Source organism: Diachasma alloeum, unplaced genomic scaffold, assembly GCF_001412515.2.
Source record: "Diachasma alloeum isolate Michigan unplaced genomic scaffold, Dall2.0 Dall_scaffold_00547, whole genome shotgun sequence".
Taxonomy (NCBI): Eukaryota; Metazoa; Arthropoda; class Insecta; order Hymenoptera; family Braconidae; genus Diachasma; species Diachasma alloeum.
The window spans coordinates 135454-161590 of record NW_021680679.1 but is presented as its reverse complement, the minus strand read 5'-3'; the positions used below and the strand labels follow the sequence as shown (position 1 = coordinate 161590).

General features: G+C 39.5%; 7 protein-coding genes across 7 annotated transcripts in view; 3 read left to right on the top strand and 4 right to left on the bottom strand.

Moving 5' to 3' along the window:
- The window catches only part of LOC107043047 (odorant receptor Or1-like), a 4933-nt gene extending 1025 nt beyond the window's left edge, over positions 1 to 3908 (top strand). Inside the window, exons 3-7 of the mRNA XM_029126466.1 lie at positions 570 to 1069; positions 1840 to 1939; positions 2385 to 2492; positions 2556 to 2705; positions 3849 to 3908. Coding sequence (XP_028982299.1) covers positions 570 to 1069; positions 1840 to 1939; positions 2385 to 2492; positions 2556 to 2705; positions 3849 to 3908 — 918 coding nt within the window. The remainder of the gene's footprint in view (positions 1 to 569; positions 1070 to 1839; positions 1940 to 2384; positions 2493 to 2555; positions 2706 to 3848) is intronic.
- A 1305-nt stretch (positions 3909 to 5213) lies between these two features.
- On the top strand, positions 5214 to 7483 carry LOC107043148 (phospholipase A2). Its single transcript, XM_015264489.1, has 4 exons — positions 5214 to 5533; positions 6206 to 6365; positions 6431 to 6583; positions 7331 to 7483. Exons 1-4 carry the CDS (start codon positions 5254 to 5256, stop codon positions 7419 to 7421), a joined length of 684 nt encoding a protein of 227 aa, XP_015119975.1. The 5' UTR covers positions 5214 to 5253; the 3' UTR covers positions 7422 to 7483.
- On the bottom strand, positions 7415 to 11915 carry LOC107043147 (dihydropyrimidine dehydrogenase [NADP(+)]). Its single transcript, XM_015264488.1, has 4 exons — positions 11652 to 11915; positions 10922 to 11032; positions 7698 to 10543; positions 7415 to 7605 (listed from the first exon to the last, which is right to left on the bottom strand). The coding sequence occupies exons 1-4, from the start codon at positions 11694 to 11696 to the stop codon at positions 7524 to 7526; spliced, it is 3084 nt and encodes a 1027-aa protein (XP_015119974.1). The 5' UTR covers positions 11697 to 11915; the 3' UTR covers positions 7415 to 7523.
- A 1786-nt stretch (positions 11916 to 13701) lies between these two features.
- Positions 13702 to 16543, bottom strand: LOC107043098. The gene is made up of 2 exons (XM_015264410.1): positions 16476 to 16543; positions 13702 to 15612 (listed from the first exon to the last, which is right to left on the bottom strand). The coding sequence occupies exon 2, from the start codon at positions 15610 to 15612 to the stop codon at positions 14278 to 14280; it is 1335 nt and encodes a 444-aa protein (XP_015119896.1). The 5' UTR covers positions 16476 to 16543; the 3' UTR covers positions 13702 to 14277.
- Positions 16544 to 17059: 516 nt separating this feature from the next.
- LOC107043086 lies at positions 17060 to 19108 on the bottom strand. Its single transcript, XM_015264393.1, has 2 exons — positions 18689 to 19108; positions 17060 to 18485 (listed from the first exon to the last, which is right to left on the bottom strand). The coding sequence occupies exon 2, from the start codon at positions 18483 to 18485 to the stop codon at positions 17481 to 17483; it is 1005 nt and encodes a 334-aa protein (XP_015119879.1). The 5' UTR covers positions 18689 to 19108; the 3' UTR covers positions 17060 to 17480.
- A 716-nt stretch (positions 19109 to 19824) lies between these two features.
- On the bottom strand, positions 19825 to 22345 carry LOC107043085. The gene is made up of 2 exons (XM_015264392.1): positions 22085 to 22345; positions 19825 to 21278 (listed from the first exon to the last, which is right to left on the bottom strand). Exon 2 carries the CDS (start codon positions 21276 to 21278, stop codon positions 19980 to 19982), a length of 1299 nt encoding a protein of 432 aa, XP_015119878.1. The 5' UTR covers positions 22085 to 22345; the 3' UTR covers positions 19825 to 19979.
- Positions 22346 to 22520: 175 nt separating this feature from the next.
- LOC107043095 lies at positions 22521 to 25567 on the top strand. The gene is made up of 4 exons (XM_015264406.1): positions 22521 to 22712; positions 23238 to 23381; positions 23471 to 23976; positions 24378 to 25567. Exons 1-4 carry the CDS (start codon positions 22697 to 22699, stop codon positions 25023 to 25025), a joined length of 1314 nt encoding a protein of 437 aa, XP_015119892.1. The 5' UTR covers positions 22521 to 22696; the 3' UTR covers positions 25026 to 25567.
- The last annotated feature ends 570 nt before the right edge of the window (positions 25568 to 26137 follow it).

The window sequence follows — 26137 nt, the reverse complement described above, 5'->3', positions numbered from 1 at the left end:
GATATTCCAAATTTTTATTTTTTTCCTCATTGAAGTAGTTTTGAAGAAAATTGCGAGCTAATAAAAAAGATTTGCTAGTTAGTACTTTTTTTAAAATAAATTTTCGAAAAATCACCCCTGAAAAAAAGGCGTCAATTGAAAACCCGAGTTGTAGACCCGAGTTTGTAGCAGCGATGTCAGACAAGATATGAATGTTTTTTTGGGCTCAAATGAAAGAGCGGGTCGAGAAATGACGTGCTAGAGCCTCTAAACATGACAAATGTCTCTAAAGATGATATCTGTTTTCAATTGAACAGCAGAGTTGTGACAACATTGTCTAGGAGGACAATGGGGTCTAGGAGTATGTATAGAACATTGGGGTCTAGGAGTCTCCCCTGGTTCAAAACCATCTTTAGAGGTCCAATCAGAACCAAATCCTCGACTCGGGTTCCTGCGGAATTCTTTATAGAAAATTCTGTATTTGTTAGTGCGTGTTAACATTTGAGTATTTTTTTCTCGTGGAAAATAAACTTGAAATAGTTATTCCCAGTATATCGATTCGCTTTCCCCTGACTTCCACGTAAGAATAGATATTCCTCATTCTAGGGAATCAAAACCGAATTCAAAGGATTCTGGACATGCTAGAGAGCGATAAATTCTCAAAGGACAGGGATAAGTTCGAGAGAATTTTTACGTGGTACGCATGGCAGGGGATATACCATTACCTGAGGTACCAGAGCTTCGGGACGATGGCTGTATTCTGCTGGGGTTTCACCCCCATTGCAGACGCCATTTCGGGTCACGCCAGGCGATTACCCATGGAGGCGTGGTACCCTTATGACACCAAAGCTACACCAGCTTTTCAAATCACCTGTGCACATCAGAGTTTTGCTATTATGTTAGGATGCTTCCACAACATATCCATGGACACGTTGATCACTGGATTGTTGAACGTCGCCTGCTGTCAGTTCGAGGTCGTCAAGAAGAATATTTTGGAGCTCGATGTTGATGGAGGGTCTAAAGAGATTGACGACGCGAGGCTGCGGAAGGAGCTGCACAGCTACATTCAACATACTGTTGATGTTATGGGGTATATTCAGGAAATGCATAAAGTCATGTTAAGGGACCTTACACGAAAAAAAATATAGTTGATTCAAGTATATTTATTCTTAATTCGAGTAGATTTTATACTGGAATCAAGAATAATATACTTGAATCAACTATATTTTATACTTGATTCAAGTATTTTTTTTCCGTCTGGGAGTACAAAAAATATATATGAAATTTAGGGAAAATTTTGAGTCATTAATTCTTAGGCAGAAAGGGAAGGAAAAATCTGAAGAATGGCTTGAAAAAATTGTTTTTTTTTGCGAGGAATTGGATGAAATAAGGTGAACTTGAGCAAAAGTCGATGAAATTTTAATAATTTTAAGAAATTTTCAAACATACCAAGTAGTTGATAAGTTTGGGCCCTGCCATCTTGGTTGGAGACACTCTCTCTGTCTCTGCCGCAAGGGGCTTCGAAGATGGCGGCGTTCTCACCTCGTATTTTTAAACATTTTAAAAAATTACTTGTCTACTTCGGATCCCGCGAAATTCGCTTCATCCGATTTCTATAGAATGAACAAATTTTTTAAAACATATTTCACGTTTTTCCATTCTCTTTTGGCAGAGAATTAATGACGCAAAGCTTTCATAACTGGAAAATTTTACTCCCGGGAATATATTTATAGAAGAAATTTCAGAGAATTTCAGTAGAGTTCATTAGAGGAAACGCTAAATTTCTCTATTAAATTATTTCTCATACATCTTCATTATCAAAAATAAACAATAGATAAATTGAACAATCATTCCCTCAAGTTTCATCGAGGAAGTGAGAAATATTTTTGGAAATGTCGTTCTCGTGCAACTTCTCGTCAACTGCATCATCATCTGTCTAACCGCATTCCATATAAGTCAGGTAATTGCGTAAGGGAACCAGTAATAGAAAAATTCATCGTTTTCGTTAAGAGATATTTAATTTTTTAAAAAAGTTGCTAGAATTTGATTTTCTTATTGAAATTTTTGGGCATACATTTTCTAAGTTTTTTTCTGTTGTATTTTCATTTGTTTCTCATAATAAAAAATAAGACAACAAACTTGGAAAATTTTCTTTCGAGAATTCTGATTGAAACAATCCAATAGAATGAGTTACATGAAAAAGTGAACATCTATATACTTTTTTCTATGGAAAAATATGTACTGAAAAATGTAGAATTTTCTAATAGAAATGCAATAGAATTTCGCGACTAAAACGTAAGAATTTTCCATAGAATTTTTCGTAAGTGATCGATTCAGATGAAGTATAAAATAGTCCGAATTAGCTCAACCCTACGACACAGGTGAATATTTGATGATTTTTTTAGATGACTGTATTCGTCCCCGTCGAGACATTCGGCATGATAACTTACATGTGCTGCATGACATACCAGATTTTCATTTATTGCTGGCATGGCAATGAACTCACCCTCCAGGTGAGACAGAACACCCAAAAAAAAATCTTGCGGCAATAAAAAAATCCTGGGAGAATTTTTCAGAGCCAGAGTTTGTCACAAACTGTTTTCTCCAGCAACTGGTGGAAATTTAACAAGAAATTGAATAATGATTTGGGGATAGTCATCACCCGGTTTTGCAAGCCGATTATTTTTATGGCCGGACCTCTTATGGAGCTTTCGTTACAGAGATTCGTAGGCGTAAGTAAATTTTTAAGAACTCAACAGGTACGAATAATTTTACCAAAACAGACTGAGAAAAAACATTAGTTCTGCCGAAAAACTATATTTTCCACGTGAGAATATTTGATGAAGTGGAACAGATTTACTTGGAGAAAATTAACCAGCTTGATAGAAGGAAATTTAATATCTTCCACAAAAATTAATTTTTTGTCGTGATCATCAGAAAGATTCCTAGAAGAATTCCAACTGTTGGCAGGAAAAAATATAATCTATTGTACGACAATCATTTGATCTGAGAGAACTCCATAGGTTTATACCATAGAAAGAATACATTGACGAGGAAAGAATATTTTTTTCCCAAAAAAAATTGTCCCCTCGAAATTATTTATTTTTCTCAATAACACAGTTATCGGCAAGAAAATTGTAGTTTCCTCTTGAAATTATCATTTGTTCCATGGAAATTATAAGTGTTTATTCACAAAGATATAGACTACTCAATATCAGTGACTTGATAAAACCGGAGCCTCATGTAATTCTCTGTAGAACGAACGTATTTACCGGAAAGATATAAATGTCTCACGAGAACAATTACTACTACGAAAATTATCATGTTTTGGTGGAAACTTTATTTTTTGTCCACAAGTAAAGTGATTCAACGCGTCAAAGATCTCCTCAGGAGAACATATAATTTTTCGCAGAAATAATTTCCTGTCAGTGCAGTCTAACACATCTGCTAAGGAATTCTATTCGTATTTTTTATTTCTATTTTATTGCACAGTTGTTCTTCGATTTTTTTATTGAGAAGCATTGATTAGAAAAAAGTCAATGGATTTTCCACAGCAAATCATTTTTTTTTGAATAGATATTCTCTAGAGATAAATTTATGGTTGAAAACTGATTGAATATAAATCATTTAAATTTTATAGGGTTTTTCGTTGTTTTTTTCTTCTCATACTAAAAAATCTAAACAAGAGACTTCTATATTGGATAGCAAAGATTATAAAGTTACAGACAGAATTCCCTAGCGAATGCCTCAGGACTCTTTCTATTATTTCACGCACGAAAAAAATTTTACATAATTGAACTTCTCTCAGAAATTCTTTGAAGATTAAATGAAAGGAATAAATGAAAAATTGATAACATGTCTTATTTCAGATTCTCCGACTGTCCTACTCTTTTTTTACGCTTCTCAAAAGTACAACAGTACCCCAATAGCCAATAAAAAATCAAAAACACGTGGATAATTGCATTTTTTGTAAATGATGAGTATAGTTATTGCTAATAATAAATTATCGTTTTGCATCCGAATGGATTCTCTTTTTTTGCATTCTCATTTTACTATTCTCATCTTCTCGTTTTTCATGTCATAAAGTTTTGCGTATTATTTCGTTCTTTCAAATGCTCCTACATTCAGACTTCCTTCAGACTTTAATCAAAGTGTAATCAGGGTTCAGCCGGGATTTAATCAGGGTTTAGTCAGGATTTAGCCAGAGTTTGAAGTTTTTTTTAGAAATTTTAGACAGTTACCCTAACCCAAAAAATTCTCATGAAAACAGAAACTTAAATTTGAACGATTACACAACTTCTATTCAAAACCACAAATACTATAATCCCTGGAAATATGGAAAATTCCACACGTCAACGCCTGATGAATATCCCTGAGACAAATAAATACCAAAATATTGCTTACTATCAACGGGCCTGAATTTTCCATTCCGAATTTAGTATTACTAACGACTACTTTGGTAAAATAAATGAATACCTAATGAAGGATACAAATTGTGTTTTGTACGGATGAATAAACATGGGCAGACTTATCTTACGAATTACTTTGTGACACAGTAAATGTCCACGGGGGAACTCCACTTCCTTACTTTGCGATTCTATGTCATAACATAAAAACGTTAGTGACATTGATTTTTTTTTTCTCTTTAAAGTTGATCGCTTGAGGATTTTTATGGAAAAATGAATAGAATTTGAGTTCAATAGAAATCCTATAGAATTTTCTAACGAATCCGCTAAGTTTTTCTATTGATTTCTTAAATTCCTATGCACATGAGGATTTAAGCAATCTATTGGAAAAAAATCTGCAGAAAAACTGGAGAATTTTTCGATAAAATCGTCCAAAAACTGATAGATGTCCAATAGAATTTGGCAGCGAAGTTACTGGATTTATTGACTAAATTCCATAGAATTCTAACAGTCTTTTCTCCCCTCAATCTTCCCATCCGCGCAATTACTAATCCCAACCCCCTAATTGACCCTAAGATAATTGACCACCAGAAGAGAATGAAGAAATACCTTGAATTCATGTTTATCATTATTCGGTGGCTCTCTGAGTTAATGCCACAGGTATATCAGAATTTATGTCACTGTCAATGATAATGTCATTGGAAAAACATGGAAAACAAAAAAAACATGAAAATTATAATAATGAGCGTGCTGCAACCGGACACATTGTTCAACGCCGGTATAAAAGTCTCTGGGGGCTATATACCCATTATATTGCGATAACCGTTTTTTTTCAGTGACTTAGTACTTGATAAGAATCCTTCGGAGTATGTTAGGTTCGACGCGGAAAAATGCGCTATTGTTCGTTGCTATTCTTCTGCTGCTAGAGCATGATGGAGTAAGAGGTGAGGATCAGTGCGATCCGGACACCACTGGAGGAAAGGAAGTGGAGACCTATCGGAGTGGTCTCGAGCGACTCATCCAGGGCTTGGGAGGGATTTTCAAAGATGTCTCGGGTGGTGATGAGGACGGCAGCTCCGACCCCTTAGTCGACACGTTCAGCTCGGTTCTGGATAGATTTAAAATACAGGTTCACGCCATTTTTCCAGGTAATTATGAGTGAGAACGTACACTGAGAGAAAAACAAACACGTTGTCAAACAAGTCTTGTTTGGGCCAACAAAATCGCTAGTTGAAAATTGCCAAAAAAGAATTTGTTTGGTTCGAATTTGAAAGTCTCAAACGTGAATAATTGTTCTGCTTTCGACGGCAACGAAATATTTGGTTCAAGAGGCGGATAATTCACACCAGACAGTGCCTTTTCAGGATGAAAATATCTCATATAGAGGGAAATTATCAACAAATATTTTATTCCTAAGTTACAAAATTACTATCATATCATTATTATTGTTTCATTTAAGGGTTCATTTCTTATCTGTGATTATTAGACAACCGAAACGAAAAATTACTAGCCCTTGTTTCGCATAAAACAAGGATTTTTCGGGAGCAAAATACGTATGGGAGTATCGAATAACGAAGGAGCAGTGCTAGAATTGACATTTCTTGCGTGTACAGAGAATGCAATTTTTATTGAACTACTAAATCTATTTTTGCGAGAAAAATTTTTCATTCCGGCGCACTCTGCATGTTTGGCACAAAAAAATCCTTTTTTGATAATTTTCAAAAACTATTTTCTTGGCACAAGTGAGACTTGTTTGAGAACTTTATCGTTTTTCTCTCAGTGTATAAAAACATTTTTCTAAAGCTCGATGTTTCATTCAGGGACCCTTTGGTGCGGAGCTGGTGACATCGCACCCAACTCCAGTTTCTTAGGCCCTTTTGATCACACTGACGCCTGCTGTAGGAGTCACGACGAGTGTCCAACTGAGATCCCCAGTAGCGGGAGATACGGACCACTGAGGAATAATGGAATATTCACCAGGTGTTTATGTCGATATTTGATAGTTTCACTCGAAATAATCTCCGTAATTGGTGAACACATTCTAGATCTGCCTGTGGCTGTGACCATGTTTTTTTTCAGTGTCTGAAAAGAGCTAATAGTATAGTATCCAGCAGTATTGGGAACACATACTTCAACATACTCAGGCCACAATGCTTCACCTGCGATTATCCGATCGTTAGTTGTGCCCGGAGGGACCGGTAATAGATCCAATAATTCCATAATGTTGTTCCAAAAAATTTATGACGTTAAATCTGTACGTGACGTAGGAAAATTGAAACCTATTAAATTTTTTCCATCAATTATTAGTTGCATACTTTTCAGAAGAAATCGGCACAAAACATCAATCGAATTCTTTCATACCATTCTAATAGATAGATTGGGGTTCCAATAAAATTCGCATATAATAACAAATCTATTAAATTCCTTACGAAAAGCGTTAGCTTTTTCTTCAAGAAGCCTCGGAAGCAAGAGAAAAACTAGTGAAATGCGGAGAAAACTTTGCGCCATGAAAAAATTTAATTGAAGAAAGTTGTAGAATTCTTCAATAGAATTGGCCAAAAACTAATAAAATTATCAGTGCAAGTCCAATTGTATTAGAATTTTCGACTAGAATTTTCTATCGAATTCGAGTTCAGAGTAATCTGCAGAGGATAACAGATAACAGATGTGGGTGCCGCCATCTTGCTTGGATCCCCCCCCGCAAGGGACTTCAAAGATGGCTGCGCCTCCACATCGTGCTTTTAAACCTTTCTTAAAATTATTCAGCCTCTCCAGATCACCTTCAACTCACCTCATCCGGTTTCTACAGAATGAATAATTTTTTCAAGCCATGTTTCAGATTTCTCCATCCTCTTTTGGCTGAGAATTCATGACCCAATGTTTTCCCCGAATTTCAGTAGTTCTCGTTAGCAATTATTTCTATTAATAATGCATTAAATTTCCAGAAAACAAATATTCGAGAAGAAATGCTTGGCATACAATCTCGACACGACTCAGCCGAAGCGTCTCCAATGGTTCGACAATCCAAATTACTAGAAGACCTCGAAAAATCTTTATTAATAGTATAAATTGGTGCAATAAATTTACATGAAAAACCATGCCTTTATAATTCTCGAGTATTCTGCCTCACTACTGTGCCTATTTCACACCATTTCTGATCTCCCCTCCAGCCGGTGACACTCCTCGTTTCACAACATGCGGAATAGTCTTTGGCACCATCCTTAATAAAAATAAAAGCGTCAATGACTCTGAACCCGACTAAAATCCCGACCAAAAAATTTACCCCGGATAATGGAAATACAAAAGACTTACGTTATGCAATCGATGATTGGACACACGGATAAGCACAGGGTGCACCCGGTGCAGTCGTCATTGACATGCGGAATATGGGTTTCCGCGTTGAATTCGATGGCCTGATACCCCGAGTCAGCGCAAGTCATGTAGCACTTGCCGCAATTGATGCACATGTCGTCATCAATCAGCGCGACCACCTGTTGTGTGTTATCAAGCTGTTTGTAGGGCCCAATATGAGTCAACGCCTTCCCAATGACACTTTTCAGTTTAGGAACATCTAGACCCTTCCCTGAATCCGTCATTTCAACCCCTTCATTTCGATCGCGATCAACCGCCAGCGGATCTGACCTGGCCTTGACTTCCGCCTCCGCTTTCAGCCGCATCAGTTGATACTCCCCGAAGTAGGGCACATGTTTCCCAAGCGCGTGATGAAGAACCGGCTTTCCCTTCTGGTGCCTCATCGTCGGGGGACTCTGTCCATCCCAGCCGTTCAACCCCTTTCCTTCGAGATACAGCAGAGCCTTCAACCCCGTCACGTAATCCTCAATCAACGAGAAGTCCTGGTTCTGAATGGCGCTCCCCACCTGCACGACGGAAGCGCCACAGTGCAAGAACTGAAGCGTCACATCCGCAGAGTCCACCCCTCCAATTCCCATGATCGGAAAATCCGGTAACTCCTTCGCGATTGTTGAGATGGCTCGCAGTGCTTGCGGTCTCGTGGCATTTCCGGACATGCCCCCGTAAGTCGTCAGCTTCTTGCTGCCGACGGCTGGCCAGGGGCTGCCATCTCCGTGGAGGCCCATCAGCCCGGAAACCGTATTGATGGCGGATACGCCGGAGGCGCCACCTTCGTGAGCTGCCTTCGCAATCGAAGCGATATCAGTGATGTTTGGCGTCAGCTTCACGAAGAACGGAATTTTCACGGCCTTCCTGACCCACTTGGAGATGTCCCGGACTAAAATCGGGTCTTGACCACACGCCAGACCCATCCCAGACTCCCCCATGCCGTGGGGGCACGAGAGGTTCAACTCCAGACCGTCAGCCCCAGCTGACTCAGCCAACTTCGCTAATTCCGTCCAATCGGCTTCGTCGTACGAACACATGATGCTCGCAATGACGATTTTTCCGGGGAAGTCCCGCTTTAGTTCCGTCACACTCCGACACCAGTACGCCGCGGATTTCTCGGATATCAGTTCGATGTTGAGGAAGCTGCTTTGCTCCGGGCCGTAATGATGACGGGAAGTCGTGCCTTTTATTATTCTGGGAGAGACGTTAGTGACCAGGTCTTTGTCCAAGCTGAAGGTTTTCGTCACGACGAAACCCCAGCCGGCCTCGAAGGCCCTGCGGATCATGGCGCTGGTGGTGGCAGGTGGCGCTGAGGCGAGGCCAAATGGATTTTCAAAATGAAGACCGCAGACTTCGACGCTGAGATCGACTTCGTCGATATCCGTATGGAATTTTGGGAGGCAAGGGGTCTCCGGGACCTTCTCGTTGTGAGACTCCTGGATGTACTTGTGGATACTCCACGCAGCGACTTTACCGTCGTTAACGGATTCAACGGTCGTCTGGGCTACTCCGGCCAGATCACCGCCGCAGAAGACGCCTGGATGGGAAGTCTCCATGGTGATGGCGTTCACCTCAGGAAGACCCCATCTATTCAGCTTTACTGGGAACATCGCTGAGGTGATCTTGGTGTCGGAAAGACCCGATCCAAAAGCGGAGATGATGAAGTCTGCCTTCAGTCGGGTTATCTGGTCGGGGTCTTCAATCCACTCGCCGTTCTCAGTATGCTCGGTCCTGGCGAACTCCATCGCGATGATTTTCCTGGTCTTTGGATGGAGGATCACTCTCTGGGGAGATTGGAAAGGAATGAACTCGCATTTTTCCTCGCGGGCCAGGTCCATCTCCTCTGGAACAGCCCGAATGTTTGTAAAGCCCTTTCTGAAGACTACGAAGACTCTTGCGGCGCCGCAGCGGAGGGCCGATGTCGCGCAGTCGAAGGCCGTGTCACCTGCTCCAAGGACGATGACGTTGCCGTGGAGGGCTGGTAACGACGTCTTACAGGCGCACATTCCGGGCTTGCTGCCTTTAGAAACTCGGGGCAGGAAGCTCTTCGAAGTGAAGAAGCCCATCTGTTCGTCGAGGCCTTCGAAGATTGGGATCAGCTTGGGCTGGGGGAGTCCGATTCCGAGGAAGATGACCTCGTAGCGGGAGTCTTTCAGCTTTTGGACTGTCAGGTCGTCTGTCGAAAGCGACCTTCCGCACTCGATCTCTACTCCAAGATCTTTAACGAGCTTGATCTCGAAGTTGACGGCGTCGTAGGGCAAACGGTATTGCGGGATTTCGGAGGAGCTCAGACCCCCCGGGAAGCTCTCCCTCTCGAAGATCCTGATGTTGTTGTACCCCAGCCTCGCCAGAAATGTGGCGCAGGTGAGGGACGCAGGGCCACAACCGATAAGGGCGATCTTCGTCTCCGCGTGGCTGACGGATTGTCCCGGAATCCTAGTCTGCTTGATGTTCATCTTCTTGAAGATGTCCACAGCGAAGTGCTGGAGACCTCCGATGTTGATGGCCCCTTCTTCGGTAGCTGCTAGGTTGCATCCACCCACGCACAAGTCACTCGTTGGACATACCATCCCGCAGGTCAGGCCCAGCGGATTATCCGAGAGGATTTCTTTCGCTGCCCCGTAGTAGTTCTTGTTGGATATCGAGGTTATGAAGGACTTTATGTCGATCTGGGTGGGACAACCCTTCTGGCAGGGCGCGTCCGCGCATTTCAGGCAGCGGGCGGACTCTTTCAGGGCTCCACGCTCGCTCAGGGTCGTGTGCTTTATGTCGTCGAAGTTGTTTGTCAAGGTGCAGGTCTGAATAATAAGTGAACTTTGGGTAATGATTTTTTTTTGGGAGAATTTACGATATTCTGGCTGTAGTGAGTCTATGGAAATATTTCAGCAAACTTATTTGCGAAGAATTTAACAAAAATTCGTAGATCTAGCGAATTTGTTAGACAATTCTATAGGATTTCTATTGATATTTTTATATACAACTTATTTTATTGAGATATTGTTTATAGAAATTTCCTCAGTTCGAAATATTAAAATTTTTTTCATTCTATTGTTTTTTCTTTTCATCAAGAAATAAGATTTTCTAGGCAATAATTTAGGTCTTTTTTTCTATTTTTCAACACGGATCTAATATTAGGATATTAGGATTTATTTTTACGAATGAGAGGTCACACTTACATTGCATTTCTCTTCAACGTTTCGTTTCCAGTGGAGCTTATTCTTCTTAGTTTCCACGGACGGTACTAAATTCGTGTAGTCTCTCACCTTGGGATTGAGACGCAGAAGATTCTAAAAACGAAATTTTTGTCAACACGGACAGAAAAATAAAGAAGCTCTTAAACAAGTCTTGTTTGGATCAACAAAATCGTTATTTAAAAATTAGCAAAAAATAAATTGTTTTATGCGAATTTAATAGTCAAACATGAATGTTTGACACAAAAAAATATTTTTTTTTACGAATTCGAGAAAACTTTTTTTTGTCTCAGTGAATTCCGTTATCATGTGTTGGTGGAAATTCTCGAAATCACGTACAAAAAAATTTAAGGGAAAAATCTAAAATCACTAGAAAATATTTCATCTAATTTCGATTGGATTTCTGTTAAAAATATATTGGTTTTTGCATTTCACGGATTCTCTTGAACAAAATCGTAGCTTTCAGTAGAAAAAAAACAGAACTCAATTATCCAATAGAATCGGCAAAAGACAATAGAAGTTTACCAGAAACCCAATGAAATTTTCTACAGAATTGATTAATTCATCAGGTTTTGGTATTAAATTTTGTCGTGTGTGATAATTTTATGAATGATGCAATGAGATTATAACGACATCAACATTAAATAAGATAAAATCCACTGAGTCCAATGAGATTATAACGACATCAACATTAAATAAGATAAGGTCCACTCACTTCAATGTCAGGTAGATCCTTGCTTAGTAACACGCCAGCAGACATTCTACCCACAAATTATGATAGTCAACGTATTTCGTAAATTTCAGGAAAAGAATGACAATACTTGAAATATTTTCATTAACTGAAGCATCTAACTCCGAGTCAATGAAACTACTGTTTTTTTTATTGATTCCGGGGAGAGGAGAAAACCGAAATTACGTTGCCATTCGGAACGTGGTGAACGTTGGATACTGGAGAAACGAATGACGCGCAGTCATAAGGCATAAGGCCACTCTAATCTCTCACAACATTCCGTTCAACACATGGAGGGGACGACCTGCATTCAGGCGTTTATCTGCAGAGTGCGGGGGGATTCATACGACTCGAATTATTTTTTAAGAAAACGTAATTGATGAAACGTTCGATCCACGGATTGATGAGAGCAGATACACTTGGAAAAAAAATCATAGAAAAAGCTGGTGAAGCCTGAAAAATTCCGCGGCTTCTCCGCGCATTTTTTTTTTCAAAAGAAATGTTCAATAGAAAATATTACACAGAAAAAATAATTGGAATTCGATTTTTTCGGACAATTCACTCTGACGCGATATTTTTTTTATTGATTTTCCGAGTTTTTTTGGTTTCTTGCTAAGCATTTCTATTAGAAAAAAAAAACGCGCGGAAGCGCTGCGGAAGTTTTTAATGGAATAGACAAAAAGATGATACAATTTTCGATTAAATTATCTAGCGGATGCGCAGGCGCAATCCCTTCATTTCGCGGTAGTGAAAATATTATGCACATTTATGAGTCATCAAGAGGAATAAGAACTTGATACATATACAGTCAGAGTAGTGAATAAAAAAAACACAACTCGGATTACTTATAATACAGCAGTCTTAAAATTAGTACGAGCGAGAGCGATAAAATCCTGAATGCACCTGTAGAACAAAGAACTCGAATGGCATTTCATGTCTAGCTGCATCTCAATTATTCTGTTTTTACCTGTATTATTATATCGTTATGAGCGGCAATTAAATAATTTTGTTGTGGTTGCTTATGACACGTACGAAAACAGTTGATAAAAAACCTAGCGGATTCGCTAAACAATTATTAGATTTATTCTATTCTGATATTTTCTATAGAATTTCCTCGGCTCAAATTTTCCAAATTTCATTATTTGATTTTTTTAATAAAAAAAAAAAGAAAAATGGAACGAAAGAAACCAATTAAATATTCTTTAAAGTGTCTGAATAAATCTGAATTATCGACGATGGAGTCTTCCTTGTTGACCATTACACTCTGCTGATAAAAAATTTCATTAATGTGTTAGTTGAAAAGCTCAAAGATGGTAGCACTCGGCTACTATTAACCCTCAAGTCGTCGCATAATGAGGGAATCCCCGAGTTCTTGGTTTGTCTGACAATTGTTTCTTCTTCATATCCGTGTAAACATGCACTGAGAAAAAAAATTACTTTCGCCAAGTAAATTTACCAACTACGAGAAAATTCACACATTTAAAATGCAAATATTTATATACATTTACTTGTGGCAAGTAAATTTACTTGGCAAAGGTATTTTTTTTCTCAGTGTATGCCGCTAAAAGTGGTCGCCTCATTTGAAAGAGGTCGTAAGCATAAAATACTCTATTAGTAAATTTACAAAAAACTGGGTGCATATTAGGGGTAGAGCAATGCGTGCGAATATAACGGGAGTCTACTGTATACTGGGAAGGTCACTGCCGTTCGAAATTTTCATAACTACATTTGTTGTAGCTCTCAATCGGCTCTACAAAAAGTGTATAACAAAAATTTTGCTATTTCCGTTAGATTCCGAGATATTCATTGAAAACTGGACAATAGTCAAAATTGACTTGTACCGTTCTATCACTTCGCTACTGAATTGTCTAGCGAATTCGCTAGGTTTTTCTATTAAATTTTTTTGTACGTATCCTCAAGACTCATTTTGAAAGATAATTGTGGGATAAGCTCAAAGGCGGAAGTAATGAATATTTTTTTAGATCATGAATTTATTTATTCATTCATGTAATCGTTATACTTTGTACTCCAGAAATATCTTTTAGATTAAGATGGCTATTCGGCGTGGATGGTATCGAGGGACCTTGCATTTTTACAATGAATAAAATTCTAAGAATATCAAACTGAAAACAAAATTTAACTACGAACATTGTTTGTATAACCAGCAATATCCACTAAACTCATTCACATCACTGGGAAATTTGATAGAATTATAGATCTTTATTCTAGTAATCATAAAATAAACACCTTGGATAACTCAACGATCGCAGTTTACGTGCACGAAAAAATTTCATGAAAAAACCTAGTGCATTCGCTAGAAAATTTTATTGCATTGTATTGAAATTTCTATTAATTTCGTCGATTCTAGTGAAAAATGTCGTCGTTTTTCACGATTTTTTAAAAATAGGAATGTTTAATACAATATATTGCATATAAAAGATCAATAAAATTATATCATCTCATGCAATACTTATTTCGTCAATACAATCTTCATAAAACTAATAGAATTTTCAATAAAAATTCAATGGAATTAATTAACCAATGCGCTAAATTTTTCGTAGAAATATACCGTACGTGCATCATTTTGCATTAAAAAACAACAGATTTCCAATCACTCGTGATGTTTTTCCATCCAGTGTCTTTTCGTATCATACCTCCATTTGGTGACAATATCTGGACAAAGAGGGCACCCAAATCGTCCATTAAAATGGCAAACCCATACGTGATCTTCCACAGCCAGTCGTGCCTTCGAGGTGTACTTGCACCTTTTGCACGAGAACTGTTTGCCCCTCCGCTGTTTGCACTGTGTCTCCCAATTAATCTCGAAGAACTTTGGATCCGATGGCACAACGGGTATTTCGCCCGCCCAAATCCTCCGCGTCTGCGATGCATTCCTGTCGCCATTATCAGATTTACAACTGGAAGATGCATTTGCTCTGCGTCTTCCCTTTCTTCTATTCGTCTTCTTCGCTGGATTTGAAGAGACAAGCTTCAATGAACTGGAGTCAGATTCAGCCTTCGTTTTCAGTTGTGTCATTTTCGCTTCTGCTGATGCCTGGGCTGCCTTTGCTTCCTGACGACATTTTGTCGATTCTGCTATGCGCTGTGCTACACCCTTGTGCTGCTTCTCGAGCAGACGGGAGCTTTTCCTCTTAAAATCTTTCAAGCAAGTCTGAGATGCAACATGACATTTTTCTGGCGCCACCTCGTCATCATCATCATCGCTAAGGATGACACTTTTGACAACTTTGCGAGGAGTACCATCGGCACTGTTGATCGATCGTAGTTTCTCCTCAAGTTCGTGAACACGTTCCACCCTTGGAAGCAGATCCAGAAGTTCCTCGCAAAGGGCAATTTTCTCGGACTCCAGTTTTCGAATTTTCAAATTGGCTTCGTCGAGCTCATTGACGATTGACTGAGGAGTTGGTTGACGGCTGGCGGGCTCTTGAGCCAGCGAACAAGATTTGCCTTTCTCTTGCAGCTCAGATATTCTGTTCACAGCAGCATTCTGCTGCGCAGCATCTTGCGCGGCTTGAATACTCTGACGCAAATCCGCGAGCTCTGCCATCTTGATATCCAGCTCAGTTTCCAGTTGTATCATTCTCGCTTCTGCTGATACCTGAGCAGCCTTTGCTTCATGACAACATTTTGTCAATTCAGCTAGGCGCAGCGCTAGATTCTTCTGCAGCTCCTTTTGAGAAATGATCTCTTCCTTCAGGAGTCGTCGCTCCTCGTCAAAGAGATTGGTAATCTCTGCGCGGATCTGATCGAGAGTTTTAATCTCTGGCATTGGTGGTGATCGTTTATCAAGGGTCATATTCGTTGCTTGAGAGTGATAGGTCCCAGATCGGTTCGAAGGGTCTGCTGGATCATCCAACTTCCGACGTTTGTGATGTGTCGCTCCGTCTTGAGCCGATGGGGACATCTTACTCTTATTTTCATCCATCTGGAAGGGTCATTATTTCTAGAGGTGCAAATCCGTGAAATGACCCATCATATGACGGTCGCAATTCCCGAAATGACAGTCATGTTTCATTTACACAGATGGAGCTTTATATTTTCTTTATCAATTTTTATTAAAATTCATTTCGTATTAGCCTACTCCGCATTTTGAGATGATCATCCCGGCGATTTTTCATTTATATAGATTAGACTATTTTTTTTAATGTGACCCTTCACAAATTCGAAATTAATTATGACCGTCATTATACATTACAGGTGGGTTGACTACAATTTGCTTTCAAATTGTTTGTGACCATCATTTGTAGTTGGAAAATTTTCGCGTCGCATGACCGTAATTCTGGGGTCATAATGTGATTTGAAAAGTGACGGTCATTTTGCATCTCTAATTATTTCATTGTCAAAGGTTGATAAATGGATTTTTAGCGCGAAATATGGGTACTGTGATTTCTGTAATGCAAGGGGATCGTCAAACTTCGTATTTTTACGTTTCAGATAATTCTACATAATTTCCAAGCGAAATTAGGAAATGTAAAAATACAACGATTTTAGTGCTTCCGTTTGGATCCAAACAATCGGTCACGTGCATACGGCTGTAGTCTGAAAACATCGTATTCTCATTCTTGAGCCCGAAATTAATTATTCTAACAAAAACAACCGCAAATTTTTCTAGTTCAGAGATGACAATGCTTTCATTAGGAAGCACAAACGTCAAAAGAGTCCATTTCCCGACGCCAAGAATGACCAAATGGAATATTATGCTTTCCATTTCTGTTTCATCATCAATAAAAAATAAAAAAATGAAATGGACGTTGTTATTGTAATATCGCATATTATTTTATTACTCACTTGTGGATCGAAGCGACTCTGTTTATGAGGGCGAGTAAGTTGCAATTTCTCGTCAACGTTTGCCTGATTAAAACTAACCTCAAATTCGCAATTCTGTCGTCTGCGAATGAGAGAACAGTCCCCTCCACTCACGGCCATAATGCGGAACAATTCAAAATGTTCGGACGATACAGAATTAGGAGTTTATATTTTAATACTCCACAGATGAAAATTTCCCGTGGTTTTTGTTGAAAGAACTGTTTGAAAAAATATATTTTATAGAAAAAATTGAAAAAATTTTTATTTTCTCATACAACTTATTAAAATTGTATGAGAAGATGAACTTATTAAAATTGTATGAGAAGATGAATATTCACTTTCATTTCCATAAAGTGAATATTCAAGAAATTTTTAATAGAAACCCGATGCTATTCTCTATCGGATGTACTGCATTTCTCTATGATATTTCTGTCAGATTATAAATTAATTTTTCTATTAGATTTTTTTATGAAGAAAAGTTTGCACAAGTGTAAAAATTTATAAAATTATCATTTATTCCATGAAAATTACAAGTGTTTACTGTAAAAATATATACCATACTCAATATCATTTACTTGATAAACCGGAGCCTCATCTAATCCCCTGTGGAATTTATGCATTTATCCGAAAGATAAATAAATGTTTTACAAGAACAATTACAACTATGGAAATTATCATTTTGCAGCAGAACAAATTGTTTCTCTCAGTGCGCCTATAAATCAAATTCTACTGACTTATTCTACAGAATATTTTCTTATTCTAATCTGTTCTATTGACTTATTCTATAAAAAGTTGAAAAAATCCGAAAGAATTGTCTAGGGAATTCGCTATTTTTTTTGTTTGATTTTGAACAAAAGAAAAATGCAATGAAAAAAACTTGGAAATTTCGAGCCGAGGGAATTCTGTAGAAAATATCTCGACAGACTAAAATGTAAAACCGACAGAAAATTCAATAGAATTGTCTAACGAATTCCCTACGTTCTTCTATTAATTTCCTCCGTGCGTGTTGCCCTCTGGTGTGTCTTCCCCACACTCCTCTGAAGCACCCGCTCTCTGAGCATCATCAGACTCTCCCTCCGTCCTTTCGACATCAGTATCATCGCATATTGTCTCAGAAGGGCAATTATTATCGTCTGAGTCTCGTGACTCATTCTCCGAGGCCTCTGCCGTCTCCCCATTCTGCACCTCACCTTCATTATTGTTCTGGCCGGAAGTCTCGCATTCTTCACCCATTACTTCTTCTCCAGTTCTATCCACTCCTAATTCCCCATCTCCAACAGATGATCCGCCCGCGATGGGCTCCTCTTTCGCATCAACTCCTCGGAGCTTCGAAATAATTTTCTCCGCCAATTGCAATCTCTTCTCAAGCTCTTTAGCAACTTTCGCCCGTGGCGCCAGCTCCTGAAGCTCCTCCCGAAGAGATATTTTCTCTGACTCCAACTCCTGAATTTTCATTTTCGCGTCTTTCAGTTCATTCATTTGGAAATCGATCTCTTCCTGAGCTAATGAATCCGAGTTTAAATTCAGCTGCAATTCAGTTATCTTATCAGCAGGGGCTCTCCTCTCCGATGTACCTTCAGTCGTCTGTTGAAATATCAGCTCTCGCAGTCGTATGTTTTCGCTCAGCGTATCCGTTATCTTCTGTCGCAGCTCATTATTCTCTCGTATTTGTTCAGTCAGGAGCCGTTGCAGCTGCTGCACTTCACGCTTCGAGGACTCTTCTTGGTCGATCAGGAGTTGAGTTTCTTGCTCGTAAAGATTTTTCATTTCTTCTCGAATTTCATTGAGACGGTTATCGGTTTCAACAATGTAAGGTAATCTGGAGTAGGGGAGCATAATTTCTAGGAAGTTTGAAGTTGCCCATGGGGATTCAGGGTGCCAATGATTGCTTGGAAAACTGGGCGGTGAGGAGCTAACTGAGCTGTATGATTTACGACGCTTCGCGGCTGAGTCAACGTCTGATGGGGAACGGCCATTTTTCGAGTAGTCCATCTGAAAATTTATATTTTTATTTTTATTTATTTTTATGTGGGATTTTTATTTCTTCCTGAATCATCTAGATTTTAGTCTGGTCACAGTGTTCTCACGCAATTAAATTGACAATTGATGATTGAAAAGGGTTGAATCTATAGTGTGGCCTGTATCAAACTGTAAAAGATACTTGGACATCGTTAAAGTTAGATTTATTCAATTACCTCAACTCTAGCTTCTTCTTCTTCTTCTTCTATTTTTGTAGTGATGACTAAAATGTCTCGACGCCGTGATATTTTAGCAATGCAATCCTTGATCTGCTGTTTGCTGCTGGTGTCAAAGAACTAATGGTTCGACTAAACTGTAGTCACAAGGATTGGCCCCAGGACATACTCCCACTCCACCTAATTTGCACTCATTCCCCCACCACTGGGTGGACTGCACTTGGCCAATGGGCGCTGCGGACTCGAGGGTAGCTCGGACTTCGCAGGGGAAGTGTCCGGAAAGCGCAAGGGTTTCACAAATTAATTTTGAAATTAATTTTTTGCTGGCGCTGGTGAGAATTTTCATGATTTCCAGGAAACAAATTTGATCTGAAATCTCGCAGCACGTGGAGTGCACGGAGAGAAATATTCCATAAAAATTATCTTTGCGTAATTATCTTCTCCGTAATTCCGGAGTGAAATGTGGGTGTAGGAAATTTTACGGAACTGTCACGGAATTTTTACACAGCGTTTCGTAATTTTTGACCTGAATCTCCTGTGAAAAATTACGATACCGTCACTTAAATTTTGTGAGTCGATTCCGCAATCGGGTGAGCGAATTGTCAGTTCCGTAATTTTTACCGAACATTTCTCTCCGTGTGTCACGAAGCGGTTTCACCGCAATGTCAGTAAATGGAGAAGATGAAAAATAAGAATGCTTGAGTCTTTTTTATGAAACATTTGTTAGTTGAATTTATTCATTTCCGAAGAGCGACTATCAATTTCCAATGATTCATCCTTTTAAATTTTGAAATTTGGAAAAAGAAAAATAATTTTCAATGAAGTAGTTATTCAAAGTTAAAAGCAATTCGTTCATAGGGAACGGACTCGTTTGTTCATCAATTTGAGATATATTATATCACAAGATTCCTAAAAGACCACTATTATCAACATGTATTTTAATTCTCCTAATCATTTCTCTCGAGGCAGAAATAGAATTGGAATTACATAACACTTCATTACAGACTGTAACATGGAATTTCCATAACGCTTCATTCAGAAAAATCGAATGAAAAAAAGTTGGGAACATTGAGCCGAGGGAATTCTATAGAAAATATCTGAAGGGAACAAGAACATTTCAATAAAATCGGCCAAACCCTAATAGAAAGTTCAATATAAATCCAATAAAATTCTCCAACGACTTCGATACGTTTTTCTATTAAATTTTCTTCGTGCACAATCAAATATTCTCCCGCGGAACCCATAATTTTTCCGCAAATCCATTTTCCCTCTCACTCCACCCCTTCCTCGATCAATGGCAAGTGTGCATGTGCCTCTTAATATTATATCTCGATCGCAAAGCGTAATTAATGCAGGAAGGACACTTGAACGTCCCCCCGTAGTGATTAACCCATATGTGATCCTCCATGGTCCCCCGCCCGGTCGTCGTGTGCTTGCACTTTTTGCACAAAAACTTGTGGGTCCCCCTCTGCTCGTAATGTGACCTCCACTTGATCTCGAAGAATTTTTCGTGCGAAGCCAGAACGTACGCCTCACCCACCCAGATCGGACGGTCTGGCTCGGCGTCCTCCTCCTCTTCAGGTTCGACCGCCGCGTCGCCCTCGGAAGTCGACGGAGACTCGCCTCCCGGTGGCATTTCCCCGGAAGTGTCTGCGCCGTTCGAAGCTGCCGCCTCGTCATCGCACCCTGAGGCGTCCGACGCCACCGCCACCGTCTCGCTCACTATTGTCACTTCCCCATCGAGTCTGGGGCTCGACTCCTCGCGTTCAACATCAATCACCTCGGGACTGTCTCCCTTTTTTCCGTCTGACGCCTCACCCCCGGCGGACTTCTCCCCCGTAACATTCTCCCGGAGATTCGTAATTATTTTGTCCGCCAGCACCAACTCCTCCTCGAGCTCCTTCGCGCGCTCCGCCCTCGGCAGAAGGTCCTGCACCTGCACCCAGAGCGACGTCTTCTCTGCTTCCAGCCGTTGAACTCTCTCCCGCGTCTTCTCGAGCTCAACTTTCCCCGCATTCAACTCTCCCTGCGATGACGACAGCGCATTCAAATTCTGCTGCAACTCCGTTATTCTGCTCATCGCGGCGTTCAGCTGCAATGTGTGTGCTGACGTCTGTTGGAATATAAATTCCTTCAGTTTGGCGTTCTCCGTAAGGAGTTCTGTGTTCTTTTGCTGCAGCTCCGTTCTTTGGAATTCAGCGGCGGTGTGTGCTCCACGCGCCATCTGCATGGCCCTCAGGGCTCCTGTCAGGTAGAATTGCAGATCGGTTATTATTCTTTTGGAGCCTGCCTCGCGCTCCTCCAGAATCAGGCGCTCTGCTTTACAGAAATTGTGCATTCTTTTGCGAATTTGATTGAGGCGGATGTTGAGTTGTTTTGAAGCGGGGGGATCGGCGGGAGTTGATGTCTGGGGGTTGGAGGGGTTGATGACTGCTGGCAAGTTTGGCGGGTGCTGTTGACGTTCGCGGGGGGCGTCTCTCATACAAAGATTGAGGGATACGGAGTCCACTGAAGTCCGCATTCTTTGACGCTTCCCTGCTGGCTCGCCATTTTTGGACGTCGAGGGAGTGTTCAGTTGGCTTCTCTCCATCTGAACATTTTATTGCTCGTCACTCATTTTTTATTACTGGATTTTCCGGAGAATGGGACACTTGCGCGATTTTTTGCGGTCGAATGAAAGCCTTCAAATTTTGTAATTCAAATTTAAATTCAAGTTTTGGATTTTTTGTTTTATATCGATCCAGAAAAAATTGATTTTGCCAAATGTTTATTTACTTGAGGGAATAATTTAGTTTTTCAAAATCGTATTTCTTCGATTCGGCAGTCATATTTCTCTAGAGGATGACTGTATTGCACATGACCTTGGATGAACTCCAATGATTATTTATTTTACCTAAAATTGTTATTTTCTAGAGGGAAGAATTTCGATTAATTTTATAATGCTGGTAATTATGGAGAGCACTCAAGGACACAACTAATATGATCATCATCTAGAGCAATATAATTGCCATAATTGAAACCTAATGAGCATTGACTGGGAAAATATGGTATTGAGAAAGTAAATACGTCTCTCAAGTAAATTATTTGGCAAAAATATTTCTCTCTCAGTGTATCCACTTTAATTCAGTAGCGAAGCGGTGAAACGGTTCAACTCGCTTTTGACTATCGGTCAGTGTTCAATAATATCTCGGAATTTACGGCAGATAGCAAACTTTTCGTAATAAATAAATTAATTTTACAAGGTAATTACGAAAATTCCGCCGTCTTTCCATAATTAATGAAGCTAATAATTTGTCTTCGAGCATCACATCTCCGTTCAAATTCTTTAAATCGAAAGAAAATCGTCTTAATCCGAATAATACTGTAGAGTAAAACAAAAATAACTCCTCTGCTTACCTCACTCTACCACTTTATTCTTTTATTTTTTCCTTCAGTGAGAGTTTAGTTATTTGCTCGATAGTTTTCTGTTTCACTGCGTACTAAAAACTACCTAGACCCACTGGCGTCCATGCCCAGACAGTTTTTTTTCTTCGCACACCCTCTCCCCGCTCAATCGACATTTGACATTCCTAGGAATTGTTGATGCCCAGTGGGTCCTGCGGACTACAGCTTGTACCTGTTGGGGGACAATAGAGAGAAGTGTCTGGCGACACCAGGAGCTTTATGACCGACTGGTAGACGAAAGTAAAAGGGGATTAGGATACCCGACGAGGGGAGGAGGGGGGAGGGGTGGATTACATGCCACAATATTGATTTTCGGCAGGTAAATGAGGGATGAATGTCTGAAGATATCCTACGCTGTCTAAAACTGTTATTCGAACTACCGCGCCATCGTTGGTTGAGTCATTGATTCTAAGTAGAGAATGATTCGTGTCTCTCACGTTGGTTGGATAAGCGACAGTAACGCGATATTATTCTCGATCCTTCAGAAAATCGTTTATCGTCATTCATTGAGACGTTTCATTATCATTCACATCCAGAAAAAATTCGCGACGTTTCTATCTCATTATGTCGGATGAAGAGAGTGAGTATTTCTGTCATAGCTTCACATATTAAGGTGTTTACATCAAGTCCTAACCTCTCCATAAAATTATGCAACTGAAATTTGCAGATTCCATTCATTTTTTCATTAAACTGTGAATGTTCAATGTCCAACTTCCTTGAAATGTCAGTTTAGCCAAAATTTTTCAGCAGCGCTTGTTCTTCACAGAACAAACAGCATTCCAAAATGGGATTCAAATTTATTGACGGGGAATTTGATGAATTTTCAAATTTATCCGAATTTTCAATTAAAACGTGAATATTCGGTCCCAGTTTACGCTGAGTTTTCAGTTAATTGAAAGTTCAAGAAGACATTTACCTAATTTATATGAATTTCCATAAAATTATTGAATTGAAAATAACAAATTCCATTGCCATTTCCACAAAATTGGAAAACTCAGTGTCAAATTTGTTTGAAAATGCAGTGTAACTGTCAACTGCTGAAAAGTTTCAACAAGCGCACCGTGAATTTCAGTCAAAAATTTTCAACAGTGCATGTTTTTCACAGAACAAGCGGCATCTCAAAGCAGAATGGAGACCGAGCCACCGCAGGAATTATCTGGTCCCGATTTCATCAACAATTTGAACAACAAGTGTTTGGCCAGGATATTCCAGTATCTTCCAATTGCAGATAAACTCAGGATCAACACAGGTAGATCTGAAAAATTGATCATTCACAGTGGAATGAAGGAACGACTATGTAAACATTCACTGACTACTCTCCTAATTTTTTATTCTCAGTTTGCAAACGATGGAAGGAAGTTTCTCCACTGGCCTGGGCGAACGTGGAGGAACTCGATTTTTTCAAAGATGAGGGAGAGCCCAGCGACTACGATCAACTGCCCAAAGAGTACATGACTGTCCAGTGGCTTAAGGTGATTTTGAAACGATGTGGTCCTTACTTGAAGGAACTACATCTTGATGATTCAGAGCTCATGCCAATCGTTGGTAAATACTGCGTGAATTTGACAGTACTTGACATCTGGGATGCTGACCCTGACGACTGGGACTGGTCTGGGCTCTTTCCTCAAATGGAGAACTTCAGCTTGGGCTATTCCAAGAAGGGGGGAGAATTTTTTACTGAAAAAATACTTCGCACCCTGCCTGCACAGAGCTTGACATACTTCCGTCTTCGGGCGTTCTTCAATGAACCCCAGAATGATGTGAGTGATATGTTCGGAATTCCAATAGACAATAGACCAGTTACCAGGGCTAATCTGGGATGTTTCTCCCCTGCAGCGGTTAAGGTAATGAACGATTCCAAGATTTTTTTGACATCGATGAGAAGGTGAAGACCTTCAGTTTAAGGGAATGAAAAGCAAATTTAAAGTGCAAAAAAAATTACTCGTCATTGATAATTTTTTGGATAAATTCGGACTTTAATGAGTGTGAGAAATTGATTTATTAATTTCTTTTCAAAATTATTTCACGATTTTTTTCGATTCTGATATTTTTCGTGACGTTAAAACGGTCATTTTTTCATAAGGCTCTGTGTTACTTTCCACTTCACAATTAATTATTGTTAATAATACTGAACTGTGAATTCAGCAAAAATTCCCATTGAGCGTTTTCATTCATATTTCCAATCATCCTCTTCGAAAATCAAAGGGTGTTCGTACTACTTCAATCTCAATTGTAATTTCTCCAGTTATTCGACAACTTCATCAACTTGGAAATCATCAACATAAGCAACTGCATTCTGAATTCTGACATGATGAACGCCATAAATCAGAAAACTCATCTCAAGTACCTCGCTCTTCCCGACTGCAGTGCAAACCCAGGACTCCTCTCTGCAAATGTCCTAACAAATCTGGAGACCTTGATTCTCGATTTTGTCCATCAAGTAAACGACAGTTTCCTGGTGCAGCTCTCAGACTGCGCGCAGAATCTGAAGACCTTGTCAATCAACAGATGTGGAGTCACTGATAAAGCAGTTAGACAACTCTCCAAACTCCCTCAACTCGAAGTCCTCAACGTAAGTGGCATCATGTACCTCACAGATGAGCCCCTGGGTGGATTGAAGAATTTGAAAAAATTGGATTGCGATTTTGGCTTCACTATTGGCGATAAGGGGCTCATCACACTCATCAGGAATGCACCTAATTTGGAGCTCCTGAAGGTGTCATTCACCTCTACAACTAAGATGTTGGTCATGGAGGCAAATGAGATTACTAAGCAGAGGACCAATGGAGTTACTCTGAAGATAATAGGTGAGGAAGATCTGAGAGAAGATTGGAACGAGAACAATGACTCTCCATTTCTGATTGTCGAAGATACCCCTGACTGCCTGAATTAGAAAAACATCGACAAGTAGACACAGAAAAAATGAAGAACGCATTTATCCTACATTGATTAATTTTCAAGAAGACTTGTTCAAGTGCCTAAAGCCAGCATTGGGAGGAATGATCTTGTCAATAACGTTGAAGATTCTCATGAGTAAATAATTATGTCTGGAATCATGGAGAGTTGAGGCAGGATTTATTTCTAAAGAAAACAAATTTTCATCATTTTTATGCATTTTTAAAACTAGTATTCTTACTGCATATATAATCACACGTTATTCTGCGAGCATGCTGATACTTATGAGGTGTTGAGCTGAACTGTCACATGTAAGCTGTTAACTACTGGAGCTACGTGGCAGTGACAATGTCACTCCCATGACTTTTGATAGTATTACTTCATTTTACTGTTCGTATTTAATTCTATTCTCAATTTTTAAGCGATCTTCCCTGTGTTTCTGTTTGCAGTCAGTAAAAAATAGTGTTAAGAATTTTTCTGACCCAGTGATGAACATTCATATATATTTTTTTACGACAATAAAGATGTACTATAAACGTATACGAGATAATTCCATTCTATCCATTCGTCTTTCTCTCCATTGCAAGCTTGATTTCCAATTAGGCCCAAGTTTCGAATATGTACGATTGCATCATATTCATTGGTAATTCATGCTATTTCTTAGTTCTGTTGAAACCTACTTACATTTCGACGTTGACATGATACACTGGAGTTAAATAAAAATGTCCGCGTAAGAAAATCACAAGGTAGACCTTCCTCTTGCGTCAAAGACACTCAACCGCTAGCCGGCGCGGTGCTGTAGCTCCCCAGCTAAATGCACGGACTAAACCGCCGAAACTTTAGGCCCTAAAGTACATCAACGGTTGATGTTCATTATTTATAAGTGACTGCGCGACACCATTTTGTTACTTTTCTGTCAGATTCGACATTCTTTTTTTCAATTGTTTGTAATCATTCCCATCCATTATAAAAAAATCCAATGTAACGTTTTAAATAAAAACGTTAACATATTTCCCATTTTCGTTTTAATAAAACGAAATGAAAAATCATATTATAGCGCCACATGCAAAACCATACGCGCGCGTACATCTCTAGTTCCAAAAAAAATAC

Coding starts and splice junctions, on each gene's coding strand:
- LOC107043148 (XM_015264489.1), top strand. CDS start 5,254: ATGTTAGGTTCGACGCGGAAAAATGCGCTATTGTTCGTTGCTATTCTT. Junction 6,366..6,430: donor AATAATGGAATATTCACCAG/GTGTTTATGTCG, acceptor AACACATTCTAG/ATCTGCCTGTGGCTGTGACC. Junction 6,584..7,330: donor AGTTGTGCCCGGAGGGACCG/GTAATAGATCCA, acceptor TTAAATTTCCAG/AAAACAAATATTCGAGAAGA.
- LOC107043147 (XM_015264488.1), bottom strand. CDS start 11,696: ATGTCTGCTGGCGTGTTACTAAGCAAGGATCTACCTGACATTGAA. Junction 11,033..11,651: donor AGGATCTACCTGACATTGAA/GTGAGTGGACCT, acceptor TTTCGTTTTTAG/AATCTTCTGCGTCTCAATCC. Junction 10,544..10,921: donor ACGTTGAAGAGAAATGCAAT/GTAAGTGTGACC, acceptor CTTATTATTCAG/ACCTGCACCTTGACAAACAA.
- LOC107043098 (XM_015264410.1), bottom strand. CDS start 15,612: ATGGATGAAAATAAGAGTAAGATGTCCCCATCGGCTCAAGACGGAGCG.
- LOC107043086 (XM_015264393.1), bottom strand. CDS start 18,485: ATGGACTACTCGAAAAATGGCCGTTCCCCATCAGACGTTGACTCAGCC.
- LOC107043085 (XM_015264392.1), bottom strand. CDS start 21,278: ATGGAGAGAAGCCAACTGAACACTCCCTCGACGTCCAAAAATGGCGAG.
- LOC107043095 (XM_015264406.1), top strand. Junction 23,382..23,470: donor TAAACTCAGGATCAACACAG/GTAGATCTGAAA, acceptor TTTTATTCTCAG/TTTGCAAACGATGGAAGGAA. Junction 23,977..24,377: donor TCTCCCCTGCAGCGGTTAAG/GTAATGAACGAT, acceptor TAATTTCTCCAG/TTATTCGACAACTTCATCAA.